Raw genomic sequence first — 19,807 nt, 5'->3', positions numbered from 1 at the left:
TCAAAGACAAGGTGAATGCTAAAGGTCCTTCCAGCACTAAAGTGAGGCTTATATAGAGGTACAACAATTTATTTCCTGGGAAGAGCATATGAGTTCATTGTTGCTATGTTCCAGTCTTTGCCTTCTCATGATGGATGATGACCTAAGAAATCCAACTGCCAACACCAAGTTGTCTCAGCAAAAATTCTATTAGAATAAAGATAAGGCAACCTCTGTCACTCACTAGAGTCACTCACCATCCAGCAGGTCTTCCTCGTCACCCCTGCCATGCTCCTCCACTGCCACCTCCTCCTCCTCCTCCTCCTCCTCTTCCGCATCCTCCAGCTCCACATCTGGGTCCAGGTCTGGATCGCTCCCTGAGGCGGATTCGTCTGACATGGCTCCCAGAGGTCCTCAGTGGACATTACCGTCTCATGGTCCACTGCAGGGATCCTAGGAGGAGCACAAGAGGCATCAGAATCACCAAAGGCTTCACTTAGGAGCATGAATTTTTCAAAGAGAAAATGTCAAGGATGAATTCCCTGGGAGCTTTTCTAAGCAGGTCAGCTAACCATACCCAAATCTCAACCTTCCCCACAAGGGCACTGACCCTAAGACATATTTTGGTGACTCTCTGGCCAGCTCAAGCTTCTCTTAGCTGCTTGTTTGGTCCCTTTAAGATATTTTCTTGCCCAAACACCCTATACACCTCAGAATTCCCATTTGTTCATTCCTTCATGCATCAACTGTTTCCTGAGCACCAACTCTTTATATCTATATATATACATATACATGGATATATAATCACAGGCACTGTACTAGGCTTTGGGGACAGAGTAGAAAGAAGAAAAAAGTATGTTAGAGGGTGCTCGTTGGCTAGTGTGTGCCAGAAGGAGCTGTTATTTTACAGAGGGGGAACAGGGAAGTTCTCACTGAGCAGAGGCCAGAAGGAAGAGGGAGCCACACAGACATCTGGAGGGACTGAGTCCAGGCAGAGTGAGCAGCAAAGGCGGAGCCCTGGAGCAGGAGTAACTGGGGGTGCTCAGGGAATAAGGAGTGGGCCCTGCCTTGGAGCACTACAAGGAAGATGGTCCACTCTCCAATCACCTGAATAAAGCGCTTACAGGCAACTGGCTATTTATCACACTGTCACTCCTCCCAAATACGTAGGTAGCCTCAGGCTCCCCGTGGCTCAGAATGCCCCTGTGCCCACATCTCTGTTCTCAGGCTCTGCCCTACCTCTTGGCCCAGTTCCACCTCCATTTCTTCCAAGAAGCCTTTGTCAACTGCCCCAGTCTTCTGGGATCATATCCCCTCTTCTGAACTCCAGAACTCCAGTAGCCATGCTAACCATGCTGACCTTCACTGAAGGCTTCATATGAGCCACCTGGCAAAGCGTTTGCCTTCGTTGGTTTCTCACCTCCTGACCCAACAGTAAGGCCCTAACGGCAGGGATTTAGCTGGGAATTGCTTCTTTGTATCCTAAACCTAGAAGCATGTCCTATTCATTCATTCACATTCGCTCTCTCTCTTGCCAACCAGCTCTATTACATTTACTATGTGTCAGGCACTATGCATGTCTGTCTATCTGTCTCTCTCTCCACTTTACTATAATTAGCAAGGTCATTTCTTCTTGAGTGGAAAGAAAAAACAAGACAAAGAAAGCTAGATGGATTGTTTTGTGATAAAGCAAATATAGCAAAATATTAACATGAAGATTCACCAATTCTTTCAATTTTTTGGTATACTTGGGTTTTTTTAAATAATAAAATGTGGGGGAGAGGGGCACAAGATAAATAATCTTTTATAAGACAAACTGTTGTAGACAACCACATCCAGAATCAGGTCATCCTAAAATTCCTCTCATCTCCCAAAATTGAAAAAAAGAAGGAAACACAAGTCTCTAATTATTCAACACAAATACTATTCCAGAACTGGAATCTCTTATTAAGGTCCAGACACAATTTGAAACAGAATTTCTATGTTCTTCCAAACAGAAACAGAAACAAAACAAAGCAAACTGGATCCTTTAGAATTTTGGAAAACTAAAATTTAAGTTTAAGACTGCTCAGTTAAAAACCACAGGAATAATGAGTGTGTGTGTCCTGATGGGTCACATACTTAGCCTCTCAAGACAACTAAAGCAAAGAGCAGCTATGAAATGATTTAGTAATAAAATTCAAATTTTTGCATTAATACCACACTTCCAAAAACATTTACAAAGGACATTAAGGCACAGGGAAGAAAAGTAATCCACAAATAAATATTAATATAACTAATGCTGGGTTTCCCTGGTGTCGCAGTGGTTAAGACCGCCTGCCAATGCAGGGGTCACGGGTTTGAGCCCTGGTCCGGGAAGATCCCACAGGCCGCAGAGCAACTAAGCCCATGCACCAAAACTACTGAACCTGTGCTCTAGAGCCTGTGAGCCACAACTACTGAGCCCATGTGCCACACTACTGAAGCCTGCACGCTTAGAGCCTGTGCTCCGCCACAAGAGAAGCCACTGCAATGAGAAGCCCGTGCACCGCAACGAAGAGTAGCCCCCGCTTGCCACAACCAGAGAAAAAGCCCGTGCGCAGCAACGAAGACCCAATGCAGCCAAAATTAAATAAATAAAATAAAATAAGCAGTAAAAAAAAAATTTTAGGGCTTCCCTGGTGGCGCAGTGGTTGAGAGTCCACCTGCCAATGCAGGGGACACGGGTTCGTGCCCTGGTCCGGGAAGATCCCACATGCCGTGGAGCGGTTGAGCCCGTGAGCCATGGCCACTGAGCCTGTGCGTCCGGAGCCTGTGCTCCGGGAGAGGCCACAACAGTGAGACACCCGCGTATCACACACACAAAAAAATTTATATATATATATATATAAAACTAATACTGAGCTACCATTCACTGACAAAGCAGATTCCAAGTCTCTGAAGGAAACCTATATCTTTAGTTCATTAGGCTTTAGAAAGGTAGTAGTAAACCAATTAAATATCAGCAGGTTTAGAAGTGAAATTTATTTCTAAATATTAGTATAATGATAATTCATCAGCAACTACTCTGTGTTTGGAAGTCAATGTTCATAATCAGCATAAACCCCCTGTTTCATTCTAGACTGCTTAGTAAGTGTTTTGCTTACAGTGTGCCTGGCTGATTATGGAGTGGTTTTTAGAGAACAATTTTTAATTAGCAAGTACCTTTAAGTAATCTGAATTCCTGTCCTTTTAGAGAAGAAATTGTGTGGTGATGGAAGAATGACAATCACTGAGAGGTCAGCAATAACAATGAAAAGCCTGTAAACCCTCAGTTAACAAACATCTTCAAAACAACCTCAGCCCCAAGCTCCTGAGAGACAGAAGCAAACATCAATTAAACATTCAACAACCACGTATGTTAGACTATGAAAGACATTGATCCAGCCCCCTTCTCAAAACATTTTAAAAACAGAGGAAACTTTAAAATAGTACCCAGGCCATCAGATGCCCATAACAGAGAAGAAACTGGAAAGTAATGGATTTCTTAAGTCCCATCAAATTTGGTTTTTCTCTTTCCTTCCCTTCCATGAGCCACTAAATTTCTTTACATAGAGGACACAATGAATTCTTTTCTCAGCTCTTTAGAACCATACCAACTACTTAAGGGGCAGGTTTTGCTGTTACTGATCATCTTCAAAAAAGCAACAAAGGGAAAACGGCAGAGGAAAAGCTGATCTTGGGGGGCAGCAGCACAGTCAACTGCACTTTGTCTCTAAGGGGTTCCACCCACCCACACAGACACTTCCATGTAGGCACAGCCTTTCAGAACACAGGGAAGGCAGCCCTGATTCAAAAAATTAGCTCTTAGTAGAACTGTTAGACAGACATGAGAAAAAAGTTGATGAGGAAAAACATACATCTCCCCATTTGCTCCTCATCCCATGTGAAACACTGCTTCAATCTCCAGTGAAGAGAGCTCTGCCTCTAAGACACAGAGATACTAGGAGAGTGATCATGGGTGTGTTGCACCTTAATAAGGACCTGTATTCCTACAAAGCAGATTCTGGGACTCAAATTCTATTTTAATGAAATGGGAGAACTAGATATTTAAAGGAACTCCAAACAGAACCACTCTGAAAGGTAAATATTCAACCCCTAAGTAATATGTTAATTTCTACAGTTTAATATATTGGGATTGCTAAAAGGAGGCTATAATTACGAAGAAACACACAGCCAATCCCAGTCGAGCCTCTCAAAGCAATCTTGAGAGTGAAGGAAAAGGGTCTTCTGCCCTGCTAAATTAAAAGACGACACCTGTCTGTAAAGTGTTGTTTGACCAAGAATCAGCAGAATTAATCATGTGGGCACAGCCCTTAGACACACCCCTGGCAGGGAGACACACAGGAGGAAATAAACACACACACACACACACACACACACACACACACCAGAGGGCAGACAGCAGAAGCAAGAAGAACTACAATCCTGAAGCGTGTGGAACAAAAACCACATTCACAGAAAGATAGACAAGATGAAAAGGCAGAGGGTTATATACCAGATGAAGGAACAAGATAAAACCTCAGAAAAACAACTAAATGAAGTAGAGATAGGCAACCGTCCAGAAAAAGAATTCAGAATAATGATACTGAAGATGATCCAGGACCTCGGAAAAAGAATGGAGGCAAAGATCGAGAAGATGCAAGAAATGTTTAACAAAGACCCAGAAGAATTAAAGAACAAATAAACAGAGATGAACAATACAATAACTGAAATGAAAACTACACTAGAAGGAATCAATAGCAGGATAACTGAGGCAGAAGAACGGATAAGTGACCCGGAAGACAGAATGGTGGAATTCACTGCTGCGGAACAGAATAAAGAAAAAAGAATGAAAAGAAATGAAGACAGCCTAAGAGACCTCTGGGACAACATTAAACGCAACAACATTCGCATTATAGGGGTCCCAGAAGGAGAAGAGAGAAAGGACCAGAGAAAATATTTGAAGAGATTAGAGTCAAAAACTTCCCTTACATGGGAAAGGAAATAGCCACCCAAGTCCAGGAAGCGCAGAGAGTCCCATACAGGATAAACCCAATGAGAAACATGCTGAGACACATAGTAATCAAATTGGCAAAAATTAAAGACAAAGAAAAATTATTGAAAGCAGCAAGGGAAAAACGACAAATAACATACAAGGGAACTCCCATAAGGTTAACAGCAGACTTCTCAGCAGAAACTCTACAAGCCAGAAGGGAGTGGCATGATATACTTAAAGTGATGAAAGGGAAGAACCTACAACCAAGGTTACTCTACCCGGCAAGGATCTCATTCAGATTTGATGGAGAAATCAAAAGCTTTACAGACAAGCAAAAGCTAAGAGAATTCAGCACCACCAAACCAGCTCTACAACAAATGCTAAAGGAACTTCTCTAAGTGGGAAACACAAGAGAAGAAAAGGACCTACAAAAACAAACCCAAAACAATTAAGAAAATGGTCACGGGACCGTACATATCAATAATTACCTTAAACATGAATGGATTAAATGCACCAACCAAAAGACACAGGCTTGCTGAATGGATACAAAAACAAGACCCATATATATGCTGTCTACAAGAGACCCACTTCAGAACTAGGGACACGTACAGACTGAAAGTGAGGGGATGGAAAAAGATATTCCATGCAAATGGAAATCAAAAGAAAGCAGAAGTAGCTATACTCATATCAGATAAAATAGACTTTAAAATAAAGAATGCTACAAGAGACAAGGAAGGACACTACATAATGATCAAGGGATCAATCCAAGAAGAAGATATAACAATTATAAATATATATGCACCCAACATAGGAACACCTCAATACATAAGCCAACTGCTAACAACTATAAAAGAGAAAATCGACAGTAACACAATAGTGGGGGACTTTAACACCTCACTTACACCAATGGACAGATCATCCAAAATGACAATAAATAAGGAAACACACGCTTTAAATGACACAATAGACCAGATAGATTTAATTGATATTTATAGGACAGTCCATCGAAAAACAGCAGATTACACTTTCTTCTCAAGTGCACACGGAACATTCTGCAGGATCGATCACATCTTGGGTCACAAATCAAGCCTCAGTAAATTTAAGAAAACTGAAATCATATCAAGCATCTTTTCTGACCACAACGCTATGAGATTAGAAATGAATTACAGGGAAAAAAAAAACGTAAAAAACACAAACACATGGAGGCTAAACTAAATAACCAAGAGATCACTGAAGAAATCAAAGAGGAAATCAAAAATTACCTAGAGACAAATGACAATGAAAACATGATGATCCAAAACCTATGGGATGCAGCAAAAGCAGTTCTAAGAGGGAAGTTTATAGCTATACAAGTCTACCTCAAGAAACAAAAAAAATCTTAAATAAACAATCTAACCTTACATCAGACTCCCTGACTTCAGACTATACTACAAAGCTACAGTAATCAAGACAATATGGTACTGGCACAAAAACAGAAACACAGATCAATGGAAGAAGATAGAAAGCCCAGAGATAAACCCATGCACCTATGGCCAACTAATCTATGACAAAGGAGGCAAACATATACAATGGAGAAAAGACAGTCTCTTCAGTAAGTGGTGCTGGGAAAACTGGACAGCTACACGTAAAAGAATGAAATTAGAACACTCCCTAACACCATACACAAAAATAAACTCAAAATGGATTCGAGACCAAAATGTAAGACTGGACACTATAAAACTCTTAGAAGAAAACATAGGAAGAACACTCTTTGACATAAATCACAGCAAAATCTATTTTGATCCACCTCCTAGAGTAATGGAAATAAAAACAAAAATAAACAAATGGGACCTAATGAAACTTCAAAGCTTTTGCACAGCAAAGGAAACCATAAACAAGATGAAAAGACAACCCTCAGAATGGGAGAAAATATTTGCAAACGAATCAATGGACAAAGGATTAATCTCCAAAATATATAAACAGCTCATGCAACTCAATATTAAAGAAACAAACAACCCAATCCAAAAATGGGCAGAAGACCTAACTAGACATTTCTCCAAAGAAGACATACAGATGGCCAAGAAGCACATGAAAAGCTGCTCAACATCACTAATTATTAGAGAAATGCAAATCACAACTACAATGAGGGGGCTTCCCTGGTGGTGCAGTGGTTGAGAGTCCGCCTGCTGATGCAGGGGACACAGGTTTGTGCCCCGGTCTGGGAAGATCCCGCATGTTGCGGAGCAGCTAGGCCTGTGAGCCATGGCTGCTGAGCCTGCGCGTCCAGAGCCTGTGCTCCGCAACAGGAGAGGCCACAACAGTGAGAGGCCCGCGTACTGCAAAAAAAAAAAAAAAACAAACAAAAACTACAATGAGGTATCACCTCACACCAGTTAGAATGGGCATCATCAGAAAATCTACAAACAACAAATGCTGGAGAGGGTGTGGAGAAAAGGGAACCCTCTTGCACTGTTGGTGGGAATGTAAATTGATACCACCACTATGGAGAACAGTATGGAGGTTCCTTAAAAAACTAAAAACAGAATTACCATATGAGCCAGCAATCCCACTACTGGGCATATACCCAGAGAAAAACATAATTCAAAAAGACACATGCACCTCAATGTTCATTGCAGCACTATTTTCAATAGCCAGGTCATGGAAGCAACCTAAATGCCCATAGACAGATGAATGGATAAAGAAGATGTGGTACATATATACAATGGAATATTACTCAGCCATAAAATGGAACGAAACTGAGTCATTTGTTGAGACGTGGATGGATCTAGAGACTGTCATACAGAGTGAAGTAAGTCAGAAAGAGAAAAACAAATATTGTATATTTACGCATGTATGTGGAACCTAGAAAAATGGTACAGATGAACCAGTTTGCAGGGCAGAAATTGAGACACAGATGTAGAGAACAAACGTATGGACACCAAGGGGGGAAAACCGCAGTGGGGTGGGGATGGTGGTGTGCTGAATTGGGCGATTGGGATTGACATGTATACACTGATATGTATAAAATTGATGACTAATAAGAACCTGCAGTATAAAAAAACAAACAAATAAAACAACTAATACTAAAAAATTAAACACACACACACACACACAAAGCCTTTGTTCACAAAGCAGACCATGCCTGGAGAGTCCACACTGAAAAATGCAATCACACACTGCTTCACCACTGCAGGGCAGCCCATGAAATTTCAGAGATGTCTTTGTGTTCCTCAGCAGCATCCTGATCCTGCCTTTGATAAAAACAATCCATTCTAAACTGCCATGTCCTCATTAATTTTGGTGACCTTGTTGAGTAATACTAAATTTCCTCAAATGATCTCAAAGCAATTCAACAGCAAGTGCCACTCACCCCTTTTTTCCATTAAGAATATAAACAAAACCATGCATTTATGCTAATTTCCAAGGGGAGGAAAGTTTTCAGAGCATGAAAACATTCAGCCCAAAACTTTAAGCAACACCCCTTCAAAGAAACCCATTAGTCAAAGAATTTACATAATTCAAAGGGGAAAAAGAGTTCAGTTCATATATATTAGTACTCCCTGGGTATCTACAAGATTCTTCCAATCTGCTGTGAGAGATCGACTGTGGAGCTCTAAAGTTATTTCAAAACACCTTTCTTGTGCAAGATAAAGACCTGATGTGTACTTCAAACTTCCACGTAGCCCAAATGCCTTTTGATTATCTTTCAGTTTGATTATCTTTCAGATATCTTTGATTATCTTACTTAAAAACACGTTTAATACACACAAGCAGCCACAGAGCTAAACTGACAAGAGATCAAAATATTTTATTCAGAAATCTAAAGAGACTTTTGGCAATTAGGAACTTAAGACAAAATAAGGAAGAAAAGGTGAACAAACATTCAAGACTCCAAGGAGCAGGGCCACAGGAGACAACTCTCCCAAAAGGCAATGCAGTGAGGCCAGCACCAAGCATAGCAGAGGCACTGAAGCCAAGTTTAAAGAATCATTCAAGAAACCTAAATTATAGTCACAGCTCAATGGGAAACTAGCTGCACTACTTTGGGCATATCAGTTCTCCCACAACTTCCATTACCCCTCTTACTCCAGCCTAGAAGAAAGATGGGCCTGAGTTCATCTTAAGACCCCTTCCAGATTCTATGATGGCAGTTTATAAAGGGTGGTTCCCTCAGGTCCTGAGGGTCCTCAAGACCCTTTCAAGGGAGCCAGAAAGTCAAAATCATGCATGGGTTAAAGAGCCATTCAAAGTGCAAGATAGACCAATAGATTTTAATGTAACAGAATACAAAAAGTTCCTTGATATGGTTTCAAAGTCTCTGTAACAATTAACCTTGAAGAAACTACCATTTTTCGGCGTTTCAGTATAGTACCAAGAATACCCACAGTGGGGCTTCCCTGGTGGCGCAGTGGTTGAGAATCCGCCTGCCAATGCGGGGGACACGGGTTCGAGCCCTAGTACAGGAAGATCCCACATGCTGCAGAGCAACTAAGCCCATGCGCCACAACTACTGATCCCACGTCCCTAGAGCCTATGCTCCGCAACAAGAGAAACCACCGCTATGAGAAGCCCGTGCACCGCAACGAAGAGTAGACCCCACTCACTGCAACTAGAGAAAGCCCGCGTGCAGCAACAAAGACCCAAAAGCAGTCAAAGATAAAAAACAAATAAAACAAAGAATACCCACAGTTATCTGAAAAGGATGTTAAAACACTCCTCCCTTCTCCAACTACATTCTTCATGTACTTTAACAATACAATAAGTCAACAACAAAACAGTAAGTAACAACAGGCTAAATGCAGAACCAGATCTGAGAATCCAGCTGTCTCTATTCAGACATTTTCAAATTTTCGAATGTGTAAAACAATTCTACCCTTCTAATTTTTTTGTTTTGGAAAATATAGTTATTTTTCATTTAAAAGGTTATTTACGTTAACATAATTATTTTATTATTTTTAAATGAATTAATATTTTTTATTTCTCAGTTTTAATTTCTAATACAGCATATATTGACCAATATAACCAATATAAACAAAAGTTCTTTGGGGCCTTCAATAATTTTTAAGAGTAAGTTTGAGAACTTGCTTTCCTAAGACGACAAAACTCTAAGATCTATGGTCTTTTCCCCAAAATTTTCAGGTATCACAAAGAAAGAAAAACTGGCGTTTTTTTTTTTAATGTAACGAGCAGAGGACCACATTACATGAACATCATAAAATACTCCATACCATATTCAAATAGAAAAACACAAAATTAATCTGATATATAAATGATATACACAGCTTATTTTATAAATGTAATTAACCATCAAGGGCAAATTTTCTCAATAACTGAAGTTAATACTACGTTTGCAAAGTCAAATTTTCACTTTTACCACTGAATCTCTGCTATCCACATCCTCTTTACAATAGCCAAGGGCTGAGGTTCCTTGTGTACACTGCCCCCCTCGTAAAGCTTCCCTGGCTTATGCCCTTCATCCAAGAGGTCTCTGAGAAGCACATCCCTGCAGAACCAGTCCCAGGAGTTTTGAATAAGTAGGAGTAAAGCCCTAGAAGGCCACTGCTGAGGGGAGCAAATGAAAGATTCATTTCATTCGCTATGGAGGCAGCTGAAAAAAAAGAAGAGGGAGGGGTGAGAAGAGGGAAGGAGAGGGAGGGAGGTGGGGAGGGAGAGAATAAACAATTGAGCTGGGAAGATAGGAGCTAAAGCAGGGATGACAGCTTTGGCTATGAGAAGCCTGTGTGACATAGCCACTGCTCCCCAGAGAAATCTGGACTCTGAAAAAATCTCTCTCTCTCTCTCTTTCTCTCTCTCACACACATATACCACATATGTTAAAACATCAGATCTGTGTAATATAAGGGTGGTTAAAAAAAAAAGTAAGATCTCTGGATCTCTAAATACAGGGGATGAGGCAAGAGTAGAAGCAATTCTGGCTAAATATGTTACCATTCAACTTGTGAGTCCTGTATCTCTTTCCACACAGCTCTAACTTCTTAAAACAGGGATTTCAGAGATAAGGGCCAACTTGGCAGGGGCATGGATGGCCCACTTTCCCTAGGCTTCCTGGAGCCTAAGCCAGCCCTGAGTCCAGATCAGCCTAAAAGCAGGTCAGGTTTATCTACTACATGGTGAGACTGAAGAGGCTTGGAGAGAAGCCAAATCATGCTTGGTGTCCCATCCGACTCCCCCACCACAACCATCTCCACTTCCCTCACCAGTCTCTTCCCCTAGCCCTTTGAGACCCCTCCCTCTCCTAAGAGTTCTATCATAAAGCCACGGAGTTCAGTCTGGGTGCTTCAAACCCAGACAACTACAAGCTGTGCACAGAGGATGGTTTACCCTTCACAGCCCTGCAAACATTCAGCATGAACTTTGGTAAAGACTTCGCTGTGGGCTTCCCTGGTGGCGCAGTGGTTGAGCATCTGCCTGCTAATGCAGGGGACACGGGTTTGAGCCCTGGTCTGGGAAGATCCCACATGCTGTGGAGCAACTAGATCCGTGAGCCACAACTACTGAGCCTGTGCGTCTGGAGCCTGTGCTCCGCAACAAGACAGGCCACGATAGTGAGAGGCCCGCACACCACGATGAAGAGTGGCCCCCACTTGCCACAACTAGAGAAAGGCCTCGCACAGAAACGAAGACCCAACACAGCAAAATAAATAAATTTAAAAAAAGACTTCGCTGTATCTAGTCAACCTACCCACGAGACACAATCCTAAAAAGCTCTATGCAAGTAGCATTTCATCAAATCAGAGCTTTTAAAAATAAGACTATAGCAGGGACCCTGACATGAATCCTTCTATACCGTAACTAGCCACTGACTTTCTGAATTGATGCTGATCACTTTAGATTTTCAGTTATTATTTCTTTTAAAATAATTATACCTACATCATATAGAGGCTGTATACTGTGGTTTTTTCCTAAATTGGTATCTACTATAAATAAAAGTAATAATGGATGACTACTATTTTGCAGTATATATTCACATAATTGTATTTCTATGGCTACTCAAGTTTCTCACTTTGGCTTTGTCAGTGACATGGGCACTCTGTGCACCTAGCTCCTTAACGACACGAGTGAACTCTTCTGGCTCCACTTCTCATGGTTCTAAAATGAATGGTAATGCTAGTCAGGTGTAGACCCCTTATGGTGCCTATGGTACAATACAAAAATATATCTGGTCTTTGCCCCTGGTTCCTGGCACAGAGCTCCCAAAACCCTTGGAATTTTCTGAGTGATAGGAGTGTCTTTTGTTATTCATACCAAGCCCCTTTTGACCAGACCTGAATTTATGTTAATGAAGTAATTTAGGGTGGGGTCCCTAGAAAGCCTCAGGATGGGACTGGTCACCAGTAAGACCAAATGACTAGCAGGAACTTTCAGTCTTACCCACCAGCCTCCAAGATGGGGGCAGGGTACTGGAGATTAAATTCTATAAAAACTCCTGAACACTGAGATTCAGAGGGCTTCTGGGTCAGTGAATACATTGAGATGGTGGGAGGGTGAAACCTGGAAAGGGCACTGAAGCTCCACAACAACCCCCACCACCCCATACCTTGCCCTATGCAACTCTTCCATTTGGCTGTTCTTCAGTTGTATCCTTTAAAATAAACCAGTAAACATAAGTATATTCCTGGGTTCTATGAGTCATTCTTGCAAATTTTTGAACCTAAAGAGGGGCTCATAGGAACCCCTGATTTATAGTCAGTCAGTGAGAAGTATGGGTAGTCAAGGACTTGTGACTGGTATGTGAAGTCGGGGCAGTCTTGCGGGACTGAGTCCTTAACCTGTAGAGTCTGCACTAACTCTGGGTAGTTAGTATCAGAATTAAATTGTTGAACACCCAGTTGGTATACAGAGAATCAGAGAATTGGTTATTGGTGCTGGAAAACATCCCAATGACACAAGGATTTATAAGTGACAAATCACAGGAAAAATTTATATCTGCAAAGAATAGAAAATTTAAAGATCCATTATTTCTTGACTTCCCACATGCAAAAATAAATTGTGGCATTTACTTCAATGCAACAGGTAACCTGTACCTTTAAACTACTAAATGTCACATTTCCAGTTGACTTATATTAGTAATTACATGATACACAAATTTGTAAATGGGAATCCATAATGGGTTCACCTCCTCAAATCACAAAGGAAGAAAAGAACCACAGATAAACCAAATCTGTTTCCAACACCATTTTCCATATTTTCAATGAATAATAAAAACTGATTATGAAATTTAGGAAAAAAACTAGCAGAACCAAGGAGGATCATTTAGTGACCTAAGCAATTTAAGATATGTATAGAAAAAAATAATTAAAAATTAATAAAATACATATAGAGTCTAACCATCACCTGTCTATTAGATAACTCCCCCCTCCCTTGGCCAACACACCCCCTCCGACAACCAAACCTAAGCTACTAAAATGTGGAAGAATTGAATTACACTAATGAGTTCCATTCAAACACAATGCCTTGACTCTCAAGGTGGCATCACCCTTCTCTAGAATGCATGAGGAAGTCAGGATCAGAATGAGAATTGGAATAATCCTAGGACTAACTGTGCACATCCTACCATATATGTAAAACAATTCTCTAAGGACTGTTTCAGATTAAAGGAGACTAAATGCAATGTGGGATCCTGGATTAGGTCCTGGACCTGGGGAAGAAAATAGCTATAAAAGCCAGTACTGAAGACAATAGTTGATGCAACTGAATACGGACTATGGATTAGATAATAGTATTGTATCAGTATTTTATTTCCTGATTTTGAGAACTGTTCTGCAGTTATGTAAGAAAATGTCTTTAGGATATACAATGAAGTATTTAGGGGTAAAAATTTAAAAAAACCTTCTAAAAGACAGTTAACAAGGACTAGAATAAAATCATCTGTTTCTGGTTCTCCAAAGATTTAAACACTTAACGAGTACAAAAATATCTTATTTCAAAGTACAGATTTGAAAGATTACCTAGCTAACTATTCTCCCTAGTTAATCAGTAACAAATAAGTAACAAAATTCCTTTCCTTTAAGACACAATAACTTAGGGTTAAAAAGGCTAATTAAGCCTCCCAGCAACCCCATGAACAGGCAGTATGTCCTCCTGCTAGGGAGTAGACTTCCCTCCCTCTTCCCCTGAGCCCAGCAAGAACTGGAACCATCTTTGAGGCAAATCTCACCTGGGTTCCCTCTGGAAGGCTCTAGGTCTGATCAATGTCATAAACAAATAGCACACCACAGGCAGGTAGAAAGTGGACTCACAGGCTTGCCCTCCCTCTTTGTGTAGATGTGGCCCAGTTTAGAACAGTCTTCTAAGGAAACTTATGTAAGCAATCTAGATTATGTGTTTCACTTTATGGCCAAGGTTATTCAACCTGTGCCCAGTTCTTAGGCTCTTACACCCACACCCACACACACACAAACACACACACTCCCTCTCTCTCTCTCTCTCCAACATTGTAAAAATATGTAGTTTAAGATTCATACCGCTGAACCAATCAGAGTTAACTTAAAAGTTGCACTGTAAGTCTCTCTCTAGTCTGTCACTGGACATAAACACTGAAGAAACCAGTGACATCTGAATATTAGCAAAGATAAGTGGAAACAAAGTGTGCACATGACCTAAAGCCAATAAAGTAGAAAAAAGGCTTCTTCTTTCAAATTAATACTCCTATAATGTCTCTGGGGAAAAAGCATATGGCGTCTGGGCAAAACTCAGGCTATAGGTTTTGCAAGTAAGAAGAGGATCGGCAGGAAAACCTCATTTCTGTAAGCAGAAAATAACGGTTGCTAACCGTTGGGAAGAAGGGCCATCTGTCAAAGACTGGAAGATGACCTGTGTGTGTGTGCATACCCAGTCGGGTACATCCCATCACTCTTCAGATAAAGATGCTACTCCATAGAGACAAGGCCAAACTTCAATATACCAAATGAGAGGTGATATAATGAAGAGACCAAAATAATTCACACAGGGGTTTTATGGCCAGGAGATATTGTCATGATAGTGGGGATGAAGGGCAAAGGCTGAGATGAAATAAAAGCTTGAGGAAATATTTTAAAGAAAAAAGTGGCTGAAAGTTATTTGGAGATGGGCTTCCCCGGTGGTGCAGTGGTTAAGAATCTGCCTGCCAATGCAGAAGACACAGGTTTGAGCCCTGGTCTGGGAAGATCCCACGTGCCACGGAGCAACTAGGCCCATGTGCCACAACTATTAAGCCTGAGCTCTAGAGCCCAAGAGCCACAGCTAAGCCCACAGGCCCTAGAGCCCATGTTCTGTAACAAGAGAAGCCACCACAATGAGAAGCCTGCGCACCACAATGAAGAGTAGCCCCTGCTCACCGCAACTAGAGAAAGCCCATGCACAGCAACAAAGATCCAACGCAGCCAAAAGTAAAAATTAATTAATTAATTAATTTTAAAAAAAGAAAGTTATTTGGAGAATGGTCAAAGGGAAAGGCAGAAGGGCTAGCAATTTATTCAGGCCAAGCTTAGGTACCTTCTGTGATAAAGACACTGTGCCAGGCATTGTGGGGGTGATATAAATATATGCCTCAAGAAAGAAAACTCAGATGCAGAGCAAGAAGCCATAACACTCCAAAACAGAAACAACAAAAGTCATTTTTGGACACCAAAGATGTCGGTAGCATTTGAATAAATACCAAATACCAAATCAAACTGAATCATAATTTAAAATTATATCCCTAATACAAAAATGAAAAATGACATTATTGTCCCACTAGGAAATTTATGATGCATTTTTCTCCCCTAATTACATAAACATATGCCTTAAACACATCTATACCCTCTTACATGGTCCCTTGGTGCCCAAGGATACTCATTCACCCTAGTACAGTTAACAGTATAGTCTAGGGCAGCATGGTTTCTCTTTAACCAGGGTGAGGCTGTACCCTGGAATTAAACCCCAAACCTTTGCCTCATCAGCACTCACTATGCCAACCTAAAACAGTTGGCAACCACCATCCAAGAACAATCTAGTTGACTGAGAGTGAAGAATAAAAGCGGAACACCTAGAGACAACTGCCAAATCTCAAGGACAGACATTCCAGGCCTGCATTTGGGAAAGAGGGCTAATAAAGTTCCAATCTTCATTCAGTCAACAAGTAGTCATTAAATATTCTTGTGACCTATTCTCAAGTGGACATTGCCCCAGCACTGCAGCCAAAATAAAAATGCCCCAAAAAGAGGAGAGTGAGTAATAGAAAAATGACAGGACGAGGAGCTAATCCTCCCTCCTGCTCACCACAGCATACAAGAATAAGGAGTGCAACTCATTGTTACATAACAATAAGGCTGAACAAAAGGCCCAACTAAGTCAATGGTGGCATCTGCAGAGTGTTATAAACCCAGGGCTAGAGGATGCCACTCAGCCATGCTAATAGATAAACGACTGAACACCCCCACAACACAGCTATTTCCAGACTCTCCTTATCATCTCTCCCATTAACTAAAAACAAAAATATTGCCTTCCATAACAAACAATTCTGACAGGTGGGCCTCTTCACATTCAAAAGTCCCTGTTTTAAGATAGTTCTGCTCTTAATGAAGTTCATACATTATTTTTGCACCAGTGTACATAAGACATAGTAGGCAGGCCTCTACTTAGATTTTTGACTTGATATTAGTATTATACAAGCTGTATTTTACTGTTTATAATAAATAAAATACTGAAATTTTAAAAATAATTATACATTTCGAACTTGGACAGGCTTCTAAAAAATGCCACTCACATAGAAGGATGGAAAGAACCCATGCAGTTTTTTTTTTAACATCTTTATTGGAGTATAACTGCTTTACAATAGTGTGCTAGTTTCTGCTTTATAACAAAGTGAATCAGTGCATATTCATATATATACATATATATATCCCCATATATACATATATATGTATCCCCATATCTCCTCCCTCTTGCGTCTCCCTCCCACCCTCCCTATCCCACCCCTCTAGGTAGACACAACCCATGCAATTTTACAAATGCTGTTAGCACTGCTGTTATCTTGATCAAGAACTATGAAATGCACTCCATTTCAAATTTCTGAATGAACACAAACCAAGATTAAGTGCACCACTTTATAGCTTCCCCACTGATTCCACTTTTGTAGCAAAAGCCTACAAAATTATCTGCAAAAGAAATTATCAACTGAGAGTGAGTACTTGAATACTGGGTATACCAGAGTCATGAAGGCAGGACAGCACCAGAATTAAGATTTCAGATCAACAGCTCTAGAAACTATCTGGTGGAAACCAACAAGATAGCACCACAATGAACAAAGTACATCTAACAAGTTGGACGAGGGTGTCCTGCCTGGCCCCTTGGCAATGGGGGAGACCCTGCAAATTCTCCCACTGCAAAAACACCTAGAAATATGGATAAAATTATATAAGTATCCATTCTAAATGCACAACTGCTTTCACAAAAAAAAGTAAGAGAAATCCCCAAGGAGCAATGATGCAAGGCAAACTGAAAACACAAACAAATACTGCTGACACTACAGCAGTCCTTGGAGAAGAGAAGGGTGTCAGCCTTGCAGGGGATGGGATGGGGGACAGGGGGATAAAGAGATAATACCCTGGGCTCAAAGAAGCAAAAAGAAGGGACTGCGACCTCTACATAAGGCCAGGACGTTGAAGAGTTATACTCTTATGAAAGAGTGGTCTAGAAAAAATCTAACCTCCAACGCAGAAGACAACATAAAATCTTGTGTCAATCTAGGTCAGAGGGGAGAAAAAAGGTATCCAATGGGAGTCTGTAACCAGAAGTCTGCCCTCAAACCAATTTGAGGTTGAAATACATACTTACCTAGGTGGTTCAAGAAATTAACCAAAACTAACCAAGGCCCCAAGCAAGTGATACATCCTAGTTGCCTAGAAGTAAATGTAAAACATCTCTTGCATATACTTCAGCCTGGACCACCAAGATACTGAAGATGAGCTCACAATTCAAAATTATAAACAGAGGAGGGACTAATCATACAAAAGCAAGAGCCAAGAGGGTCAGATTCCTAAAAATCTACCTATACTGTGAAGGGAGAACATCCTTGCAGGAATGCAACAGAAGGATATAAGGCTATCCTCTGCTCGGTAGCCTGTGCTCAACAAGGGGACTATTCCTGGGAAAGGCCAGTCAGCTGCCCAGGAAACTGATGGCATTGCTGCCTCAAAGCCTCCTTTCTTTGGGACTTCCCTGGTGGCACAGTGGTTAAGAATCCGCCTGCCAGTGCAGGGGACACGGGTTCGAGCCCTGGTCCAGAAAGATCTCACATGCCGCGGAGCAACTAAGCCTGTGCACCACAACTACTGAGCCTGCACTCTAGAGCCCGCGAGCAACAACTACTGAGCCCACGTGCCACAACTATTGAAGCCCCCGTGCCTAGAGCCCGTGCTCCGCAACGAGAAGCCACCGCAATGAGAAGCCTGCGCACTGCAATGAAGAGTAGCCCCCGCTCGTCACAACTAGAGAAAGCCCAAGTGCAGCAATGAAGACCCACAGCAGCCAAAAAAAAAAAAAAAAAAAAAAAAAAAAGCCTCCTTTCCTTAAAAACGAGAAGGGGGGCCCATGGGCACTGGTGTTAAGCAGCCCTATAGACAAAAGGTCTGAATCTCAACAGAAAAGAATCTGAGACTGAGGAGGCTCAATCTTTATACTTGTTCATGAAGCTCAATCCTGGCAACTTACGTAGGCTTCCCAAAGCATCTGAGACTGGCAATCAGATTGTGCTGTACAGGAGTGAAAAGTCCTCTTTGTTCTCATCTCTAGACACTGCCTTCAGGTGTCCCACACCCTCCATTATCATCAACAAAATGGGAAGAAATAAAGCTTCCCGCGGGACTTCCCTGGTGGTCCAGTGGTTAAGACTCCACAGTCCCAATGCAGGGGGCCTGGGTTTCATCCCGGGTCAGGGAACTAGATCCTGCATGCCTCAACTAAAAAGATCCCTCATGCCACAACTAAAGGTCCTGCGTGCCAACAACGAAGATCCGGTGCAGCCAAATAAATAAATATTAAACAAACAAAAAAAAAGCTTCCCTCATTTAGATTTGTAAAAAGGAATCAAACACATGATCCTCATGTGTTTCTTAATAGCATCCTATTATAAACATACAAATAACATATACTACATGCTCCCACAAAGCTGTGACTGTACCCTTTTAATTCTTTTTTCTCCCTATTATAACATCACATCTGGCCTAGTTTCTTCAACAGGCTATATCTGGTTTACCCAAGAAGCCATATATATCTATGATTTACTGAATCCTAATAAAATTAATTAGCCTCATTTTTAGAGAATTAAAGGAAAGGGCAGACACCAAGAGCCTCACTTATACTTCTGAGGTAATCCCTCTATTTCTAAGTCCTCACTCTATATTTGGTTAGGCATCCTAGATAACAAATCTCATATCTTCAGTTACATATAAAGGAGGACCCCAAATCTACTGCATTCTGCTAATTGGGGCCCACACCACAGTGGGCATTTGTTGTTTTCCTGTGTAATGCAGACAGACAAATTGCTTCACTGTTTTGGGGAAGATACTCCTGACCTGTGGATTTCCTGAGTTCTTACCAGGTCCTGGTAGCAGTTTCAACCACTTCAGAAGGCTTGTATCTATATAACGCATTAACACTGGGATAAAGATGCTATAGCCAGCGGACAAACTCTGAATAGCCCATCAGTAGCTGAATCAATTATTTAATTTTGCTTTCCAAAAGTTGTCTCCCTCTGAGCTGCCTCTAAACAACAGGAAGTAACTGATTTTTAAGGAAGATTTGAAAATAACCATGGCATGTCTAAAGAATTATGTGAACAGAACTTCAGCAAAGAAAAAGGGATCATGATCT

At 41.1% G+C, this 19,807-nt stretch overlaps 1 protein-coding gene across 6 annotated transcripts in view; it reads right to left on the bottom strand.

Moving 5' to 3' along the window:
- Window positions 1-19,807, bottom strand: part of RAD54L2 (RAD54 like 2) — an 88,497-nt gene that overhangs the window by 49,279 nt on the left and 19,411 nt on the right. For all 6 annotated transcript variants that reach the window (XM_060110140.1, XM_060110139.1, XM_060110137.1 and 3 more), the window contains one exon: window positions 237-432. In XM_060110140.1, the coding sequence (XP_059966123.1) occupies window positions 237-378 (142 nt within the window). In that variant the 5' untranslated portion in view covers window positions 379-432. The remainder of the gene's footprint in view (window positions 1-236; window positions 433-19,807) is intronic.

This window comes from Mesoplodon densirostris, chromosome 10 (genome assembly GCF_025265405.1).
Source record: "Mesoplodon densirostris isolate mMesDen1 chromosome 10, mMesDen1 primary haplotype, whole genome shotgun sequence".
In the NCBI taxonomy this organism is placed as follows: Eukaryota; Metazoa; Chordata; class Mammalia; order Artiodactyla; family Ziphiidae; genus Mesoplodon; species Mesoplodon densirostris.
Note: the sequence above shows the minus strand (reverse complement) of the source record. Positions and strands in the feature narration are given on the sequence as shown.